The 19,227-nt window shown below is 41.6% G+C and overlaps 1 protein-coding gene across 1 annotated transcript in view; it reads left to right on the forward strand.

Annotated features, from left to right (window-relative positions):
* The first annotated feature begins 10,257 nt into the window (after nt 1–10,257).
* LOC111874387 (homeobox protein orthopedia) overlaps nt 10,258–19,227 on the forward strand; it is a 135,941-nt gene continuing 126,971 nt past the window's right edge. Inside the window, exon 1 of the mRNA XM_023869855.2 lies at nt 10,258–10,527. Coding sequence (XP_023725623.1) covers nt 10,482–10,527 — 46 coding nt within the window. The 5' untranslated portion in view covers nt 10,258–10,481. The remainder of the gene's footprint in view (nt 10,528–19,227) is intronic.

Consider the following 19,227-nt stretch of genomic DNA (forward strand, 5'->3'; position numbering starts at 1 on the left):
TTAAACAAGATAAACTTCCAACCAAAATCTATTTAACAGTATTTATTTATTTGCAATTTAACTTAGAGCATAATGTATCCTGGAATTGAAACTGAATGAAGAATCCTAATTAGGCTGATGTGCCGGTCACGGTAGTCGAGCGGTCTAAGGCATGTACTGTCTTCGATCGCTTGGAAACCAAGATCGTGGGTTCGAATCTCACTCAGGGAATGGATGTTTAGTTTGTGTGTGTGCGTTTTTCTGTATTTGTATTCAGGTAGAGGCCTTGCGACTAGCTGATCACCCGCCCAAGGAGTCCTACCGTATGTGTAAGGTCTAGAAAAACCGAAGTGAACGGAGAAGTTCATGGAGGTAGGCCTAGGCCCGCTGGGGCTGTAGTGACAAGGAAAAGAATTAGGCTGATGTGGTTTAATTTTGATCATAACAAAACTGGTTTTCAAAGTCTCACTCTTTCAAGTGATTCTAAGTTAACTTAACAAAGTTGAATGGGTTTTGTATGATTTGACAGAAGACTGTCTCGGTTCCTTTCGAGTAAGTGACTTCAAAGTTGCACTGCACAGGTAATTCTAAAGACCTGCTTTCGAAGACAGGGACATTCTACGTAATATTTTTAAAGAAATGTGTTTTTCCAGATTTAATTAATTTGGCCTAACCAAATAAGCCTAAATGTTTCATAGTTGTCTTCATCAAGGTGGTGCTCCTCATGTTCTATACAGCCCTACTTTCCCTTCTATTTTGCATTAAAACGAAACTTCGCCCGCCCAACATCTTCCTCCTGTTTCTTTTCAGTAGGCGTATATCAATTTTATCTGTGACTTATCTCACGGCGTGCTGAAATGTGAGGCTGTGTAGCGTCGTATGATGAACAATACTGAATAAGCGTTCGCAAAGGCTGACTTTTCCTAATTGGCATTAATATTTCAGTATTTTTCTCAAGAAACTCAGTAAAACTGTATAAAACCTTACCCTTATTTTAGGGCCGCCGAGGTTTTCAAATGTTCAGCATTCTGCATAATCTGCCTGCATTGTCGTCATATATATATATGTTAACACGAACCAAATGTCACTAAAATAGCATATAGTATTAACATCAGCTTGACGTAAAGTTACACGACATTCATAACATAACGGTTCGATTCTTTCACGGAATATCAGTGAATATCGTAATATTAAGAGCATTTATCGATTCGTAAGGCTGTTTTTCTTTGCGGAACCAAACTAAACTCTGTAATTTTCATGTAATAAAGTTTCTATTTTATTGTAATAATTCTCATTGAAGAGCGCATACGAAGCATACACAAATACAGGACATCGAGTAGAGTATACAGATGTAAAAATCGTAATATCGAACTTCAGAGAGCATGGATCGTGGCTACCCTAATCAGAGCTCTCGCCACAACCCCTCGGTTGAACTCTCGGGCTGCATACCGCTCTCCCTCAACTGTCCCGTTATTAATAAAACATCCAGCACATTACAAATACACCCATCAAATTAAATCAAACCAACGATGCGGTAATCTTCAACGAGTATCATTACAATGGACCAGATCAAATGTATTCATATGAGCTCGCATATTGCTCACCAACAAGAAATTGCTCGTATACCAGAGAGGGGCATAGTACTCTACCTGTGTCACTACGTGCGGTGAACGGCTGCGGCAAAGTACAAGCATGTGCACTCCACAAGCTCGGTCGTTTGCCAGGGAAGGGAGCGGCACGAGGTAGCGTAGTTGATTGAAGCACAATGCTACAAGCCGGGAGGTCGCGGGTTCAAGTCCTGGTGAGATGATTCTTCTTTTTTCAATGTACCTAATCCTTCAGGCATCATTATGGTCCTGGGGTCGACTCGGCGTCTAACAGAAATGAAAGCCAGGAATCTTCATGGGGGTAAATGGAGGCCGACACGTAAGGCTAACAACCTTAGCGGCCTCCGTAGTCTAGAGGTAACGTTCCAACCTCATGACTCGTGGTACGCGGGTTCAAATACCCGGCGGAGGTCGTCGAATTTTTAAGGGCGGAAAAATTCAGGGAACAAGTCCTCCGGGAGGGACTTTAAGCTGTGTGTCCCGTGTTGTAACTTTACGGCACGTAAAAGAACCTCATATCCCCAAAGGGGATCACTGAGCCAAATTCCAGGACGTTTCCCGCCCAACAATAGTCTCTAAGGCCTCTGATAGATGGGGGAAGCATTATAGACACCGCTAAGCAAGTGGCCGAACTCGCTTGCTCGGCGGGACTGATGGTACGCACCATTTATCGGTAGGGTAAAGAGACTGGTAGAATATCATAGAGGGAAGCACAATAGATCAAACTGGTCGCGGTGCATGGGGAAACCCACCCTCTTTAAATAACTAACTAAGGCTAGCAACCTTACCACCATCTGTGAGCCGACTGTCTAGACAAAATGTGGGAGCCTCGATGTCATACAACCCTATGGGCATTCACGACTTGTTACAGTATAGCTTTACCTTTCCCAGGAATGTGCGCTGTTTTGGGTTCACGGCCTTATTGCCAGCTTAGGTAAGTTTTAAAGGGTCAAACATTTTCTTTCATAGAAAACTGCTTAATTTATGTATCTAACTTTCACATAAAGGGATATAGGATGTACAGGTGACTGGACATACCGCGGCTCATGAACCACATGCAGGGAAAATATTAGTCAGTGCTTTCTTTTCGGATAGGTCAAATATAAAACATATTTCAGGTGTTTATGGCGGCGATAATTTAAATGTACGATTCATGTAACATTGAAGACTTGATGGAAGATGTGGCGGGACTTCAAGTTAAAATTTTTATCTCTTTCCACAGTCACAATTGCTTGAAAAAGTAACATATTAATTATTTGTGTGTGAATAAAATGTAATGTAAGGAACAGCGAACTTTTTAATAAATTAATGTTAAGAAATGCCTGAAGGAGTTGTTTCACATCATGTACAGCTCGGTTGGAAAAACTGTTCTCCGTTATTGTGATATTCTGAACAGAATTTCACAGCCGTTCTCCCATTTGTCCTCCATGCTTCCATCAGTCTTTATATAATAATGATTTATTCAATGACGCCTTTATCCAATCATTCATTAATTCACTGCCGTAATTCAACGACATTAATAGCCTGTGAAACCATACATAATAATGTTAGTCATAAAGCTCTGAATCATCCTTTACATCATCATCCTGCATAATACCTCTGCCAGGAGTTATCTCTTTACAACACTCTTGATCGAAGTAAAGCTGAGTTGTAGTTATGACAGATACTTTAGGTGACTTATTGGTAATCGATATAGAGATCTCAAGAAGACTGAGCGGTTCTCAGTCACATATCTCACTAGACTGAGAAGTTCTTAGTCACTAAATGTCTCAAGACGATAGCATTTCTTAGTCACAACATGTCTCAAAAAGATTGAGAAATTCTTAGTCACAACATATCTCAACAAGACTGAGTTCTTAGTCACGTGTCTCAACAAGACAGAAGTTCTTAGTCACAACATATCTCAAGAAGACCGAGAGGTTCTTAGTCACAACATATCTCAAAGAGACAGAATTTCTTAGTCACGCACTGATTGACAGTCAGTATGCGGTATGCCGTTGGATATTCCACCATGTTGTCGCATCCTGTTGGCGTTGTACAAACTTTTCGTAAAGATCTGTAAGCACTTTACTCGTTCTCCTCTGCCAAATAAACTTCTATTTTGCTAATTTCCATGTAGAAATATTTGCTGACGTTTTGATATTCAATACAGGCTTACACACATCGATATCTATCGAGATCTACTGATATATGTAATTTGTGCCTACGGGTGCTTAACTTTTCACACTTATCACATTTACATGCCGTCTGCCCTTATCACACTAAATATGTGTGCACTATATTTAATCCCTATATTTTTCAGTAGTTTAGGACAGCTCAGTCGGTATGACGGCAGACTATGGACTGAATGGCAGGGTTTCACTTCCCGGTAGTAAGGCCTACAAGATTTTCCTCTTCTCCGCAGTGTCCAATCCGAATCTGCAGCTCGCCCAGCTCCTCTGCAGTTGGAACAAGGAAACCTTTCTCCGGGGGTAAAGCGGGAGGGGCGTGAAGGTGACCACTTACATTCAAATAGTGCCAAGGTCAAGAATACGTGGACCTATACATCCGTCTTCATGCGCGTAATATTAGGCCTATATCATCCAACGAAATAAATATGAACCATGGAACAGTGTACACACAGCGTAAGAACATCATGACCATGGCGGACATATTGTGNGAAAATCTATGACCTGAGTGGGATTCGAACCGACGATCCCGGCTTCCGAGCGAGCGAAGACAGTACATGCCTTAGACCGCTCGTCTACCGTGACCGCGAGCTATATATTCACTTCCACATATATCTTCATGGCATAGTGCTTAACTAATTAAGCACAGGCACCACTTTACCTTCTTTTTTTTCATTTGACGCTACAGCCCTCATTAGGGCCTAGGCCTACCTCCATGAATCTCTCCGTTTCACTTCGGTTTACTAGATCTTAGACATTCGGTAGGACTCCTTGGGCGGGTGATCAGCTCGTCGCAAGGCCTCTACCTGTACACAAACACAGAAAAACACACACAAACATCCATGCCCTGAGTGGGATTCGAGCCCACGATCCCGGCTTCCGAGCGAGCGAAGACAGTACATGCCTTAGACCGTTCGGCTACCGTGACCGGCCCACTTTACCTTTACCTATTTTTCTCTAGAGTGGATTTTATGCATTTGAGAAATATGTACAGTTTCGTGACATGTTGTTTTTTGGTATTGTTGTGTAATGTCCACATGAAAATAGATCTCGGCCTGTATTCGGCTACTAGTTTCAACATTTCCCTCCGTAACGGAGCCTTCTGTGCAGAACTGTTAACATGAATTTCCGGACACATAGGCCTACCCAACTGCACCGGCAGTTGAGCTTGTCGCACCAGGAAATGAGGAATGATACGAAATTGGGTAATTACACTACACCTATGCAACTGATCTCATAAGCCTATGATGCTTGTAAGCCTATATATATTATATTTAAGCATCCTGTTATACATCTTTCACGCACAAAATATTCAGTCCTCAATGCAACTATTTTCACTATTATTTCTTCTTCTAAAAACAGGTTTCGGCATTACATTGAGGTCTGGATTTATTGTGCGTGAAAATGTATATTTATGCCTGTATAATGCAAGAATATTATGTATAATTTCTATGACAGGAGAGGTGTGGACGTAAATGGAAAAAAATTTGGATTCCGAAAAAGGCAAGGAATCTCTTAGATTGTTGAAAAGCGGCCTCCGTAGTCTAGAGGTAACGTTCCCACCTCATGAGTCGTAGTACGCGGGTTCAAATACACAGCGGAGGTCGTCGAATTTTTAAGGGCGGAAAAATTCAGGGAACAAGTCCTCCGGGAGGGACTTTAAGCCGTGGGTCCCGTGTCGTAGCTTTACGGCACGTAAAAGAACCTCATATCTCCAAAGGAGGTCACTGAGCCAAATTAACGGACGTTTCCCGCCCAACAGCAGTCTCTAATACCTCTGGTAGATGGGGGAAGCATTATAGATACCTCTCAGCTAGTAGAGCCGGTCTCGCTGGCTGGGCGGGACTGATGGTAAGCACCAGTACCGGTAGGATATAGAGACTGGTAGAAATCATAGAGGGAAGCACAATGGACCAATACAGGTCTTAGTGTATGGGAAAACCCACCCTCTCCAATAACTAACTAACTAGATAGTTGAAGGACTTGAAGCTTCTGATAAAGTTAATTAGTTATTTAAAGAGTTAATTAGTTTCCATAAATTTCTTATTCTTATTTAATCTCCCAGATTTCCGTGTTTAGTTGTAGTTTCTGCTTAGAGCTAAATAATTTTGAACCACTTTAAGATTATTAGTTAGAAAGTAGCTATAGTTAGCCTATTTGCTTTATTTGACCTTGTTGCAGTTTGTTGTTCCCGGTCCTGATTCATATTTACGGATAAAGTTACATAACTCAGAACTTTATAGTGTAATTCTTCACCTGGAGTTTGAAAGCCAATGATATGATGGGAGACTGAGAGGACGGAAATGTGAGACGCATGAGAAAAACAAGAAACGAGTAAGTGTACTTGTAGCAGCAACGAAATCTGCATGAAATCTTAGTCGCAAAAGAAAATTAAAAGTAAAAAAGTAAAGCTATCCCTGTAACAGCTCTTGGAGGCACATAGGGTTGTGAGACGTTGAGGTTCTCACATTTTCTAGATAATCGGCCCACACATGACGGTAAGGTCAGCCTTACGCAACGGTAGCCCTTTACCGCCCAGGAAGATTACCGGTTCTCATTTCTGTTAGAGGCTGAGTCGACCCCAGGGCCATAGTGCAGCTGAAAGGATTAGGTAAACTGAAAATAATTCAGTGACCTCATGGTGACTTGAACCCGCGAACTTCCTGCTTGTAGCATAGCGCCTCAACCAACTACGCTACCGTGTGCCCCCGCAAAAGAAAATATAGCAATTAATAATAGAAATGGCCGGTCACGGTAGCCCACTGGTTTAAGGCATGCACTGTTTCTGGCCGCTCGGAGGCCGCGATCGTGGGTTTCAATCCCAGTCAGGGAATGGTTGTTTGGTGTTTGTGTGTGTATGTGTGTGTGTGTGTGTGTGTGTGCGCGCGCGCGTGCATTTTTCTCTGCGACGAGCTGATCACCCGCCCATGGAGTCCTACCGAATTTCTAATATCTAGTAAACCGAAGTGAAACGAAGAGTTTCCTGGAGGTAGGCAATGGCCCAAATTTGGGCTGTAGCGCCAAAGGAAAAAATAATAGAAATGTAGATCTGTATGGCAGGACCTTAGGACATTCTGGAGAGGATAGGAAATTCATTGGACTAGAACAAGATCCTCCGCCAGGTTTTGTGGCTCCTGTGATGAATATTCAAGTTCCATCACATGCAAGATATTCTTCTAAAATTCACACAGGCCCTGTACTGACTGTTCAGTTAGTATTCGTAGTTTTAAAACCCTTCATCCCATTTTCTCAGTAACAACACTAATATAATTAAATTTTACTTTAAATAAAAATCGACACAAATTAAAGAAACTAATATTTATTAAACCACAGTAGACCTAAATGTTTCGACCTCACGGGTCATCAGGTGGTACACCTCTAGAAGTTTCATTACTAAATTGTCATTCCTTGATCTGCCGTCCTGGAATAAAAATTTAATTTTTCGAGAGGTTCACACTACACTGGTTGCCGTACATCATTTCGGGGCCCAACATTAGTAAGAAGTTGTTTGCACAACTGGCAGCCTGTCACTTCTCACACCCCCGAACCCACCCCTTTATCTGAAAATTTTCTTCTGCGCATTCAATATTACTCTTGGCCTTGTTCGAAGTTACGTGACACTTGCTATACATATTGGTTTGGTGGGCCACAGTGCCGGTCTGGAGGACGCGGAGAAGACAAAAATCCTACCCTTCCGGGACTCGAACTCCGACCTCTCGGCCGTTCAATCCAAATAGCTAACACCATAATATCCGACAATGCCGTTAAATACGTAATATAACGTGGATGGCCAGAGCGTTGCTAGGTAACGGACCGTTAAACACCCCGCCGCGGATACACACAAGGCAACAATGGAAGATGTGTCTCAGTGGAGGAATGTTATTGCGTGATGTTAGGCAACAGAGCACCAATAAACTCTGACTCGAGCTCTGACACTTCAGACGCCCAGCTCATAGCCAGTCGTTATACCGACTGAGCTATCCCGGTTCCTCCGAGATTCTAGACGCCTGCACAATTTTGTATAATTTCTGGATTGAAATTTATTATTTGAGCGTCAATTTTCACTTTGTTTATGAAACTCGTGTTTCATGTTTTCTGTCTACTAAAATACTTGCATTAAATTAAATAAATAGATTAATTGTGGAGGTTTTAAAAATTTGAAAATAGCCCTTTCATGCAGAAGTATCTTCAACTCTTTTTTAAAGGTTAAGTTATTAATCTTCTACAACCTGTTTTTTTTTTTCTCTCTCTAAAGTGGACATATGTTAGACTAACCACGTTTCATCAACCTGTTGGCGACAAGACCATAACCACATTTACAGTTCTACACTAAAATACAGAACATACTTCTGTGATGTAGTACGCTGGAATCGGTTACGTTTGTAACAATCTATTATAGCCTAAAGCAATGTAAGTTAGGTAGATGAGAACATATTAATTTCAAACCCCTTACCATTGTGTTAATCTGTAGGCCCTATCGTTAAATGATTAGGATAATTTGCTGTGTACTGTTGGAATGTTTGACGACGATTAGGTTATTATACTGCACTCACAGACGTATCAAAGAGAACAAGTGTAATGAAGGCATGCAGATTACGCCTGTGACCACTTGGAGAGCTTCCGGCAAGCACCTGTTTGGGAACCTTTAAACGACGTAATAGATACACAACAATGCGAGTGATTGAACTGGTCGGCCTGGAGGCAATAATCTAGGCTTCCATTCGAGAGGTGCTCGGTTTCGAATCACGGCAGCACCAAATATCCTGGCTTACTTTTCGAGATTTTCCTCAGTCTCTCTGAGAAAATTCCAGGATTGTACCTCGATTTGGACACGATCGCTACATTACAAATATTTTCCAGTTCATAATCATGCATCTATTACCTTAACATCAGACGCTTATAGTCTGGATATTAAAGGCGTCCTTAAATAGCGTAAAAAAGGTGTATGTGTGCAAATTCTCAACCAAATGAAAATGCAGGCTACGTCGGGTTTGTCAAAGTTTTCGTAATATATATAGAAACAAGATATTGTAACATGTATACACACTGTTAAGCAACTGCGCGATAAACACATTCCCGCTTAAACGCGTGGCAAAAATACGGGACCGTTGCCAGGCAGCAGCTAGTGCGCCAGTCAACTGGCTTGGTAGCAATCACGTGAGAACCCCAACAAAGGAGTTTCAACAATAGAGACTGTGCTTTGTATGTGGTTCGCGCAAAGTATTCTAACACGTGACACGTGTTTTCAGTGGGGTCCGACCCTAATCTATATAAGGAAGCAAGTTTCAAGGAACAACAGCGTCAAGAGAATGGGGATACAATGGCGTACGACAGAAAGAATTGGAATTGTGATATCTGGAGCTAATTGTTGAAGAAAAATTAGAAGTCAGCCTGCGAAGACTTATTGTGTGATTATATATGTGCTGTAGTACAGTGATATTGGGAGTGTGTAATTTGGTTAGACTTTTATAGTTCCTAAGTTATAAATCCGTTGCCAGAAAACGGACAGTGAAGTCTAGTGGAAATAGACTGAGAAGATTAATGTGGAGTGATTTGTAAAGTAGAAATCGGTAAGAGGATAATAATTACTTGTAATTATGACCTATAAGTGGTAAATAAATCCAATTACTAATCCGAACCCCGTCTATAGTCACTGATACACATGACAGTATTTTGTACAGATCTACTATACTACCTAGGATTGTTATTGTGACCACAATAAGAGGGACAAGCCATGTAGCACGCATGAACGTATGAAGAAATTATGCCTATAAATAGTGTTGGTAGGGAATTCTCATTGGGGCAGACAATTTTGTAATGTAGCTATACGCCTAAGTGGTAGGATGTTGGACTAATTTATGGATATTTTATTTATTTAACGACGTTATCAATAGTCCAGTGCGCCTTGTGGTCTATAGACGTAGCCTCGAATGATGTGATGAATAGTGAATAAAACTAAAGAATTAAAAAGAGTGTGGTGGGAAGTGGTTGTGGCCTAATTTGAAGGACTGCCCAGGGGTGTGCCTAGAGTAACAAGAAAATCATGAACGTTACGAAAATCTGTCTTCGGGCTAAGTTTCGATCCTAGGACTGCCCGGATATGAAGAAGGAATATTACCACTGCATTGTGACACTGTGTCGTTCGGTTGTAAAACAACATTGAAATGGATTTAAAAAAAGAGAGTTATGGGTTGGATTCAGCTGGGGATGAATTTTGAGGGTTTCATCACTCTGCAAGCAAGTACGGACTGTGTACCGCAGGGTAGCCTAAGTGATCAGTGGCGGGCCGTGTGTGAGAGCGACTACAGCGCCCTGGTACAAACAAAGCGACCCAGTGCCTCAGCTCCTCCCACCACTCCGCCCACGAACTGGTGTGTGGGAGGGGCTGTCCGCAGCGCACCGTCTCATTGGCTCGGCGTCACGTACACTCCCCTGAAACTCGGCCGGTAAGGCTGAGCGGCAGTGGATGACAAAAGTTGTGCACCTTCCATGATTCTGTTGTATTAAAATCCAGAGTGGAGTCGATCAGTTCGGTGGCCGTGAAGAGCAGCAGCAGCTTCGGAACAAAAATTGAGCGTTGCAGCTGAGGTGATGTGGGGCAGTGCGTGGTGAAATCGAGCGGTCAGTGCGTCGTGTCTCGACCCAGTGTGACAGCACCGGCCACAAGATTCTGTCTTCTCTGACCCTCAGGCCCGGGCCTACGTCCGCAGCTGCAGCAGCAGCAGCCATGCTGAACAATCTTGCTGTCAGCGCCGGAGGACTGAGCCTCGGAGGTGAGATGGGGCACAAGAAAGAGGGGGGCGGTTCCCTCGGCATCAAGTTTGCAAATTCCCACTAATTGTTTGGGTTTACGGGGAGATAGATACCTTCTCTGTCTCTCTCTCTCATTAGGAGCTTCCCTTTTGATAGGCGAGCTAAGGGATTAAATTGAGTTAGGAATGCCGCGCCCAAATTAAACCCAATTCTGAAGGTAGCCTATTCCAGCTCTGCCTGCTAAATGTAATCAATTTGTTGGGCTTGGGAAGCGGCATGCTAGACTGGTGCGAGGCCAGTAAGTGACGGCAACTTGGGTTCTGTGGACTAGTGCAGTGCTCGCAGGTTGAACGCGCTCCTTCGTCATAGGTAACGAATCTCTTGCAGTTAGGGTTGTTGGTGTCTATCAACATCTTTGCTCTGAAGGTAGATATGGGAAACCATGGCGGGGTTACCAGGTTCTCCCGAAACGTTGGTACCCCTACCTCTCCAAGAAACTACACGGTGTGACATCCCAAGAGATCATAACCTCAAAACCATCACAAATTCTGCTAGTCTCTTAATTCGATATCCCGAACACAGGGGTTACTAGTTACGATGGGATAGCCCATGTAGCATGCAACCAGTATGATCTAAAAGAAATCCTCTTTTATTTCTAATAAACATTACTTTTCCGCGTAATGTATTTAAAATAATAAATGCTGTAATTTGCGGCCTCAACAGAGCAAATAGTACTAATTCCTTCAATTTTAAAAGAAAAACTGTAGATGCATTTGAATATGAATGATTTTCGTAGTTTATCTTGTGAAATTATTATGTGGTCGGAATGTAGTAAGAAAACACTTCGAAGCGAAGAAGAGACTGGGGGATATAGGCTACCCTAATATTAAGAGAATGTTAAAGGAAGAGAGTGTGGGCTGAATTAAACTGGCTCGGATTAGGGTTCAGCGTAGCACTGTAATTGTTATGGCGATGGATGTTCAGGCTCCATAAAAGCAGGGAATTTCATGACCGGCAGAGTGACTAGGCTCCTCAAGCGGGTAGTGCCAGGGAGTTCGTTGGTGATAACTTATCATTTACTCCTAATGATTGTGATATGTTTGAGTCAATTTCGTTAGGCCTGTGTTTGTGTGTGCTGTGGTTCACAATACTTCAGGATCCAGATGACGTACAGGCCTATAAACATTGAAATATAAGTTGTTTTGTCACAGGCTACAAGAAGTCATTAAAGAATTTGTCAGTTCTCTCACTCCAAAATTCTCATGTGTGCACATTTCTACTGTCAGAACTATAGGCTCTAAATACATACATTGATGCACTTTTTGCTGGACATCTCCCTCTTGTTACGAAATTGTACAGACAGACAAATCTTGAAGCAGTTTTCTTGCCCATTTTTCTACTTCAGCATATCATAGTTAGGTCCTTTTGCTTGAGTACAGACTTTATAATGTTTTTTTATAGAATACCAACAGAACAGCGCTTTCTGTTAGATTCGTTTGTCTGTACTCAGTTTTTTCTCCAGTTCACGAGTACCTCCCTTCAGAATACACATCACTTCTTAGAAGTGCAAAAATTGACCGCTTCGGATCAACTTTGGCTTGGGCCAAGTCTAGTGCAGATTTGCAGGCCAATCCCTTCTTCCGACCGAGTCACGTACGATGGAATCACATGACTGTAATTGGTTTTCATGCGTAAACATTGGTGTGTACAATCAAAATTTGTAATCTACCGTACTACAGTAGGTAGATAGGCTCTGTTGAGGACTATCACTATAGGCCTATTAAACATAAGGAAGCGATCGTATTAACTCCTTAAAGCACAGTGGGTTTTTTAATGCTAGTGGGGTGGGACTAAGTCCCTTGTACTGCGGCCACTTCTGGCCTATTGTACCAGATGATGGGTGAGGGTGATTATGGAGCAATTCGTGGAATGAAGATTGGCAGGGGAAACCGAAGTACTCGGAGAAAACCTGCCCCAACGCCACTTTGTCAACCACAAATCCCACTTGACCAGACCCGGGATCGAACCCGGGTTGCCGCGGTGGGAAGCCAGCGACTAACCGCTTGAGCTATGGCGCGGCCTAAGCGCAGTGGTTACTACGCCCAAAGCAGACCAAAATATTCCAGCCTGCAGTAACATTAATGAACTCCTGACTTAATAGATTCTAAAGGGCTCTGACAATGGTGTATAACAGAGAATTACTGGGTTTTGGGACTTTGTCCATCGTCCGGTATTCTAGAGAACAGAAAACACAGCGTTTCGGAAAATGGATCTGTTTCCTTCCTCATTACATGCCTTCACAAAATTTTTCTATTTTTTCTATGCATTGGTGCTCATGCATTTGCCTTTATTTGGGGGGGGGGCTAGGTTTCTAGCATAAATTTTTACCTCCATTTCTACCCTACTTCATGCATGTGCGGGCTTTATCACATTTTTGTTGCATATTTTCTTGTTGTCTTCTTTCAAATTAGCCTGGTCTCAGATAATTAAATAGGTATAGTGAATCTGACAGTGGTTGCCCAGTGATTGAGGTTAGCTCCTAAGGGACCTGCAGAGTAGGTATCTCTCCCAATCATCTGAGGACGGAAATATATCCATTTTCCGAAATGTCATGTTATTTAGTTTCTAGAATACCGGACGATGGACAAAGTCCGAAAGCCTTTTATTTGCTAACCGGACATAGTCTTACAACAAGCTGCGACCATAAACGTAAATCATGTTAATCGGTTTATCTCAGTGATATCGACTCGATATTTTCTCTGAGGTGGGAGCTGAAAAATTAAATATTACTTAATTGAATGCTCTAGAATGTCACAAACATCTCTGGTTAAAATATTATGAAGGCGACTCAGATAAAAGTTTGTTTCCAACTTCTATTATCCTCCTGTTACTATAATATGAAGTTTGTCTGTTACGCACCCGAAAGGACAGGCGTGAAACAAGCTGCTGTAATACAAATCTGCATAATACGCCTACGTTTAAGATACAGCAAGAGGTAGCGTTATAATACTACGCGCTGTCGTTACGTTTCGTGTGTGCGAATGCCGGACGAGTGGCCAGAAAGTCCCGAAGGTCCTGCGCGACAGACCAACTCAGTAAAAACTGCCAGTGATTTTCGTCGGTGCTAGAGCAAATTATAAATTATAACTCATGCTTGTCATTGTATTTCATAATTCTTTTGCTGTAGTCCCAATGGTAATATGGACATTCCTTCCCTAATGCGGTAAGGATTCCTTGTACCACTTTTCCTCTTCTGCACAATCTCTAAATACTTCACCTGCATTACTTTATATTCTTCACTTCCCAACACTTTACCCCTTCTTTAAGTTATCTTTGCCGGTACATGGGGCTGGCACTCACTTGGAACCTGTAGCTGTGAAAATCTTCTGTTTCCCTTGTAAAAAATGAAGTCTTTCTCAGTAACACCTCTTCCCACACAAACAAACACATCCTTCAGTTTACCTCTAGGTCTGAAAGTGTTAAGAAGGCAATCAGTTCAGAAAACGCAAGTTTTAGTTTCTAAATTTGCAACTGATATCTGGCATATGTGCAGAAATTGTGCAGAGAAACATCGACCTAGGCCGATAATTGCATTTTCTCATGATTTATAAAAATCTATGCTTGTTACTCGCTCACTCATGGAGCTGAGCAAACCTTTGAAGCTGCAAAATGTGCGGAACCAGAAGGCTCATTACCATGATCACAAGAGCCTTCCACTAGTCCCTGTCCTGAACTAGATCTATTTTAATATTGTCCACGCACTTATGACTTGGTTTTCCCAGTGGTCTATTTCCTTTTGGCTTTCCCACCAATATCCTATATGCATTCGTCTTCTCTTCCATTCATGCTACTTGCCCTTCCCAATCTCATCTTCCTTGACTTGGCCATTCTAATTATACCTGGAGAAGAGTACAAGTTGTGAAGTTCCTCATTGTGCAGTTTTCTCCAACCTCCCGTCACTTCATCTCTCTTCGGTCCAAATATTCACATCAACACCTTGTTCTCAAACACCCTCAGTCTATGTTCCTTCTTTAACACCAGAGACCAAGTTTCACACCCATTCAGTATCACAAGCAAAATTATAGTTATTTATATTCTAATTTTTAGGTATTTACACAGAAAACGAGAAAATTGAATTGTAGCAAGCATTACCCGAATCTAACATCCTGTTAATTTCATCCTAAATCAGATTTTTATCTGTTACTGTCGTCCTCAAATATTTGAACTCTGTCATATTTTCAATTGGGTCTGTTAACCACTTTTGTCTCATAATATTGTTCTTTACTTTGGTGACGAGGCAGAAATATATACTTAGTTTCTCTGCGTTTATTTCTAGAGCAAATTCCTTACTAGCGTCATTTAAAGTCTCTATGTTTTCCTTTATGATACCTAGATTCAAACCATCACCATAGACCAGCAGCTGATTGGCTCCATTTAATTTCAGTCACATCTGTTTTTCCTGCACATTCATAATGACATATTCTAAGGCAAAGTTGAAAAGGAGTGGCGATAAAGCGTCTCCTTGTTTTAGACCATTCTGGATATGAAAATTATCAAATATTTACTTATATGGATTTTATTATACTTTTCGTTTAAACGCATTTTAATCAGCCTAACTACTCTCATAGGTACCCCAAAATCTATCAGAATATTTTACAATACTTTCTTCCTAACTGAATCATAGGCTTTTTGAAGTCTATGAATAGCTGATGTACTGTCTCATTATACTCCCATATACTGAAGCATATCATGAATGCAAAAGATCTGATCTGAAGTTGATCTGTTACGTCGAAACCCACACTGATGATCCCCAATAATTTCATCTATGTATGGACTTAAGGTTGAGAGAAGAATATTGGAAAAAATTTTGTATGAAGTTTGTAGCAGTGATATTACCCAATAATTACTACAGGCAGTTTTATCACCCTTCTTGTGAACTGGTACTCCTTCCACTGATCAGGCAATTTTTCCTTATGCCAAATAGAAATAATTAGCTTGTGGATCTTAGAACGTAATATTTAACCTCCTGCTTGAATTAGTTCTGCCGGAATTTTATCATTACCTGGCGATTTATACCGTTTCATCTTTGCACTAGCAATTTCAACCTCAAAAGGGGGCGGATCGGGTACTAACGGCTCAGCTCTACGTGTTTCTACTTGCCTAATGCCACTGACAATCACTAACTGAGAGAAGTAGTTGCTCCACCTATTCATAATGTTATGGGAATCTGCAAGCAGATCACCGTTCTCATCCTTCACTAAGTTACTGTTAGGTTGGTAACCCCTCTTAAAGTCATTTATTCCTCTATACAGGTCTCTAATGTTCTTGTTCTTACTCTTCATTGCAAGCTCATCAATTTTGTCTTTCAAATATTCCTTCTTTTTGTTCCTGAAATGCCTGCTGGTTTCGCATCTTATATTGTTCAGATTATCTCCATTTAACTCGCTTGGATCCTGTAACCACTACAATTTGGCCTGCTTTCTTTGATATAATAATTTTGAACATCCTTCATCGAACCATGGCTTATGCTTCTTCAGTTCATAATAACCTAGACCCTCTTTGGCAGACATTTTTATGTTCTCTCTAATAGTTTCCCAAGTTTTATTAACATCCACCTCAGTGTCCAAGTTTTCCAAAGCCGCAAACCTATCTGAGATTTCAACATGATACTGCTCTTTACCCTCTACCTCATTTAATTTCTTGAGAGTGTTTACTCACTTCCAGTCTCTCCCTAACTTTTGCCACCACCAGATAGTGGACAGTATCACAATCTGCTGTCCTGAATGATCGGACATGAAGTATACTTGAATTCTGTCTCCTGTCTATCAAAATATGGTCAGTTTGGTTGTGCGTCTTCCCATCAGGAGATGTCAAAGTAAATTTATGAATGTTACGATGCTGGAACATCGTACTTTTGGATGCGCCAAAGTTTACAGCTCTAACACTATTATCATTACTAATTTTGTGTAAACACTCATTCCTAATCACTGGTTTGAAAATGTCTTCCCCATCTACTTTGGCATTGAAATCTCCCAACAATATTCCCGTATGTCATTTAGGGAATTTATGGAATCGTACTAGTTCTTCATAGAAGTTATCCTTCATATCATCAATTTTATATTCTGTTGGGGCATGCACACTCAGAACAATGATATTGCTTTAGCGACCTCTTAGTCTTAGCTATGTATGACAGCCTATCACTAACAAACTCCACCTCCTTAACTGCTGATAGCATTTTCTTGCGTACGAAGAAACCTGAACATAATTCATGACTCCCATTTCCCTTTCTATAGAAAAATGTATATTCGCCTGCTGGTTCCGTGCCACCTCCGTCCCTTATGAACTCCTGTTCTCCCGCTAAATCTAACTTATATTTTGAGGTTCTTTCCGCCATTGCTCTGCGCGAACCTGCCCTAAACACACTTCTAAGATTCCAAATACCAAATGTCATATCCATTTTCTTTCGCTTGGGTAGTTTGTCCAAAGAATCCGTCCAGGTCGGAGACTTCTTGAGAATTTTCGTAACAAGTTTATTTTTTACGGTGAGGAGTTGTTAGCCCCACGTCCAACTCCCAAGCTGGACAACCACCCCTTGTCGGCTGTCCGCGACTGCTTATTCAGTATATTCGCAGCAACCCTCCATATCTGGAGGCTGTCTCCTCCATCCCGCAACGTGAGGACGTGCCTTGCCTGGGTGACAAACGACCCACCTAACATCGAAATCTATGCCTGTAATTTATAAAATTCTGAATGTCTGTAATTAATAGTTTTCTGTGGGAACCCCTTCATATAGCGAACGCTTAGAAACCCGAAGACGAGACGTAGAGGCCTGTGTCGAGTTTTGCCGTCAGAGTGGGTTGAGAGGCATGGCCGGAGGTGACAATAACTCAGAATCGTTTTCGCTCGCGGTACATTTAGAAGCATGACCTTAAAATCGTCTAAGTAAGCCTATGAATAAATTGAAATAATAGGGTTTAGTGAGGACAAGGATATTCATAATGTAACTTATGTAGGCTTAGGTCTCCACAGTCTGTGGCTGGAACTAATAAGTTGTAGTTACTTTGAGCGGCGAAGTTGGAATATGCAACGAAGAAAATGATATTTTGTCCACCTTTGTGGAGTCTACTACCTTAGTGATCGGCAGTGAAAGTGGAACTCATTTAAAATTCAGGAGCAAATGCTACGAGACCTGAAGTTTTCAACTAATTTTAACGCTTTGGTTTTGATCACTTAGATTCGCCTGTAATTAGGCTAAATTTTTTATCATCATCAGCCATCGAAAAGTAGACCCAGTTCCACCACCCTAAACTCTTTAGGTCAGTGGGTTTGAACAGAAAGTACATGTATACAGAAGGTATACGTGAGGTCTCATATAGGGGCACGTGAGATGGGGGCCTATTTCGCGAATTATGAGACATAGATGAATGAGCCCTAGAGGTTTTTATTTTGTATAATTCCTTCTTTGCATGATATGAATGAAACGTGTTTTAAAATGGAAAAGTACTTATTTCGTTGTGTTTATATACACGGTACAGGGGCTATGCTACAAGCCGGAAGGTCGCGGGTTCAAGTCCCGATGAGGTCATTGGATTTTTTTCAGTTGACCTAGTCCTTCCAGCCGCACTAGGCCCTGGGGTTTACTCAGTCTCTAACAGCAATGAGTACCAGAAATTATTTAAATAATTTTCCTGGGAGTAAAGCGCGGCCGGCACGTAAGGCTGACAACCTTACCGCCACCTTTGAGCCGATTGTCCAGATAGTATGGGACCCTCAACGTCTCACAACCCTATGGGCCTTCACGGCCTGTTACAGGGATAGCTTTACTTCATTTACCTTACTTATATACACGGTACACGGTACACGGTACCGCATAATATGAAGTAAGAAATTAAAGCGCCACGAGACGGAAAATTGTAAGCATAAATATAGTTTTACTTGAAGACCAAAGGGCAGGAGTTGGTTTCCCCGTACTTTCTACTAGCGTCCAGGATTTCTTTGACCCAATAGTCAACAACCCGATGGTTGTATGAAGTAGACGCCTGTAAGCTTACTTATAAACCTTAAGAACTCACAACCAGCCTTATGAAGATAAGTTCTATTTTCACGCAGCCTAAAGAATAGGCCCATATTTTAACTTTGGCATTACAAACACAAAAGGTAAAGAAGACCTTTAAGTTCGGCCGCTTCTATGACTTATAGGCCTACGAATAATGACTAATAAATCGGATCTTATTAGTGTAAACCTAATTAAATTTGTGAAATAACTGGACTGCATCGTGGTACGACACCCGAAAATCACCACGAAACTACCTAATTTCCTGGAGAATTTATACGGCCTTATGCCGTGTCACAAACTAAGGTACGACGCGAAGCTGGGTATGAGCTCACGCTATACGGCTGTATGGTCAGCACATGTAAGATTATGCGATTTTAATACGCAAGTACTGAACCAGGGAAGAGGTTCATAAATAAACCTTTACTGAAAATGTAGTCTGTGAAATAAACAGTTCCGCAATACATTCTGATGAAGCAAAACAACCAAATGATTACACGTGACGCGGATATAAATGTAGCTCAGTCAGCACAGGCTAGCAATCGGCTGCATTCTCGGTAACTGGAGTTCGATTCCCTGTACGGATAGAGAATTCTCTCTTCTTGTAAGATTTGAGGCTTTCACGGCGGTGACTATGAAGANCTCTTCTTCCTTGCATACCGATTCC

Source organism: Cryptotermes secundus, unplaced genomic scaffold (genome assembly GCF_002891405.2).
Source record: "Cryptotermes secundus unplaced genomic scaffold, Csec_1.0 scaffold197, whole genome shotgun sequence".
Taxonomy (NCBI): Eukaryota; Metazoa; Arthropoda; class Insecta; order Blattodea; family Kalotermitidae; genus Cryptotermes; species Cryptotermes secundus.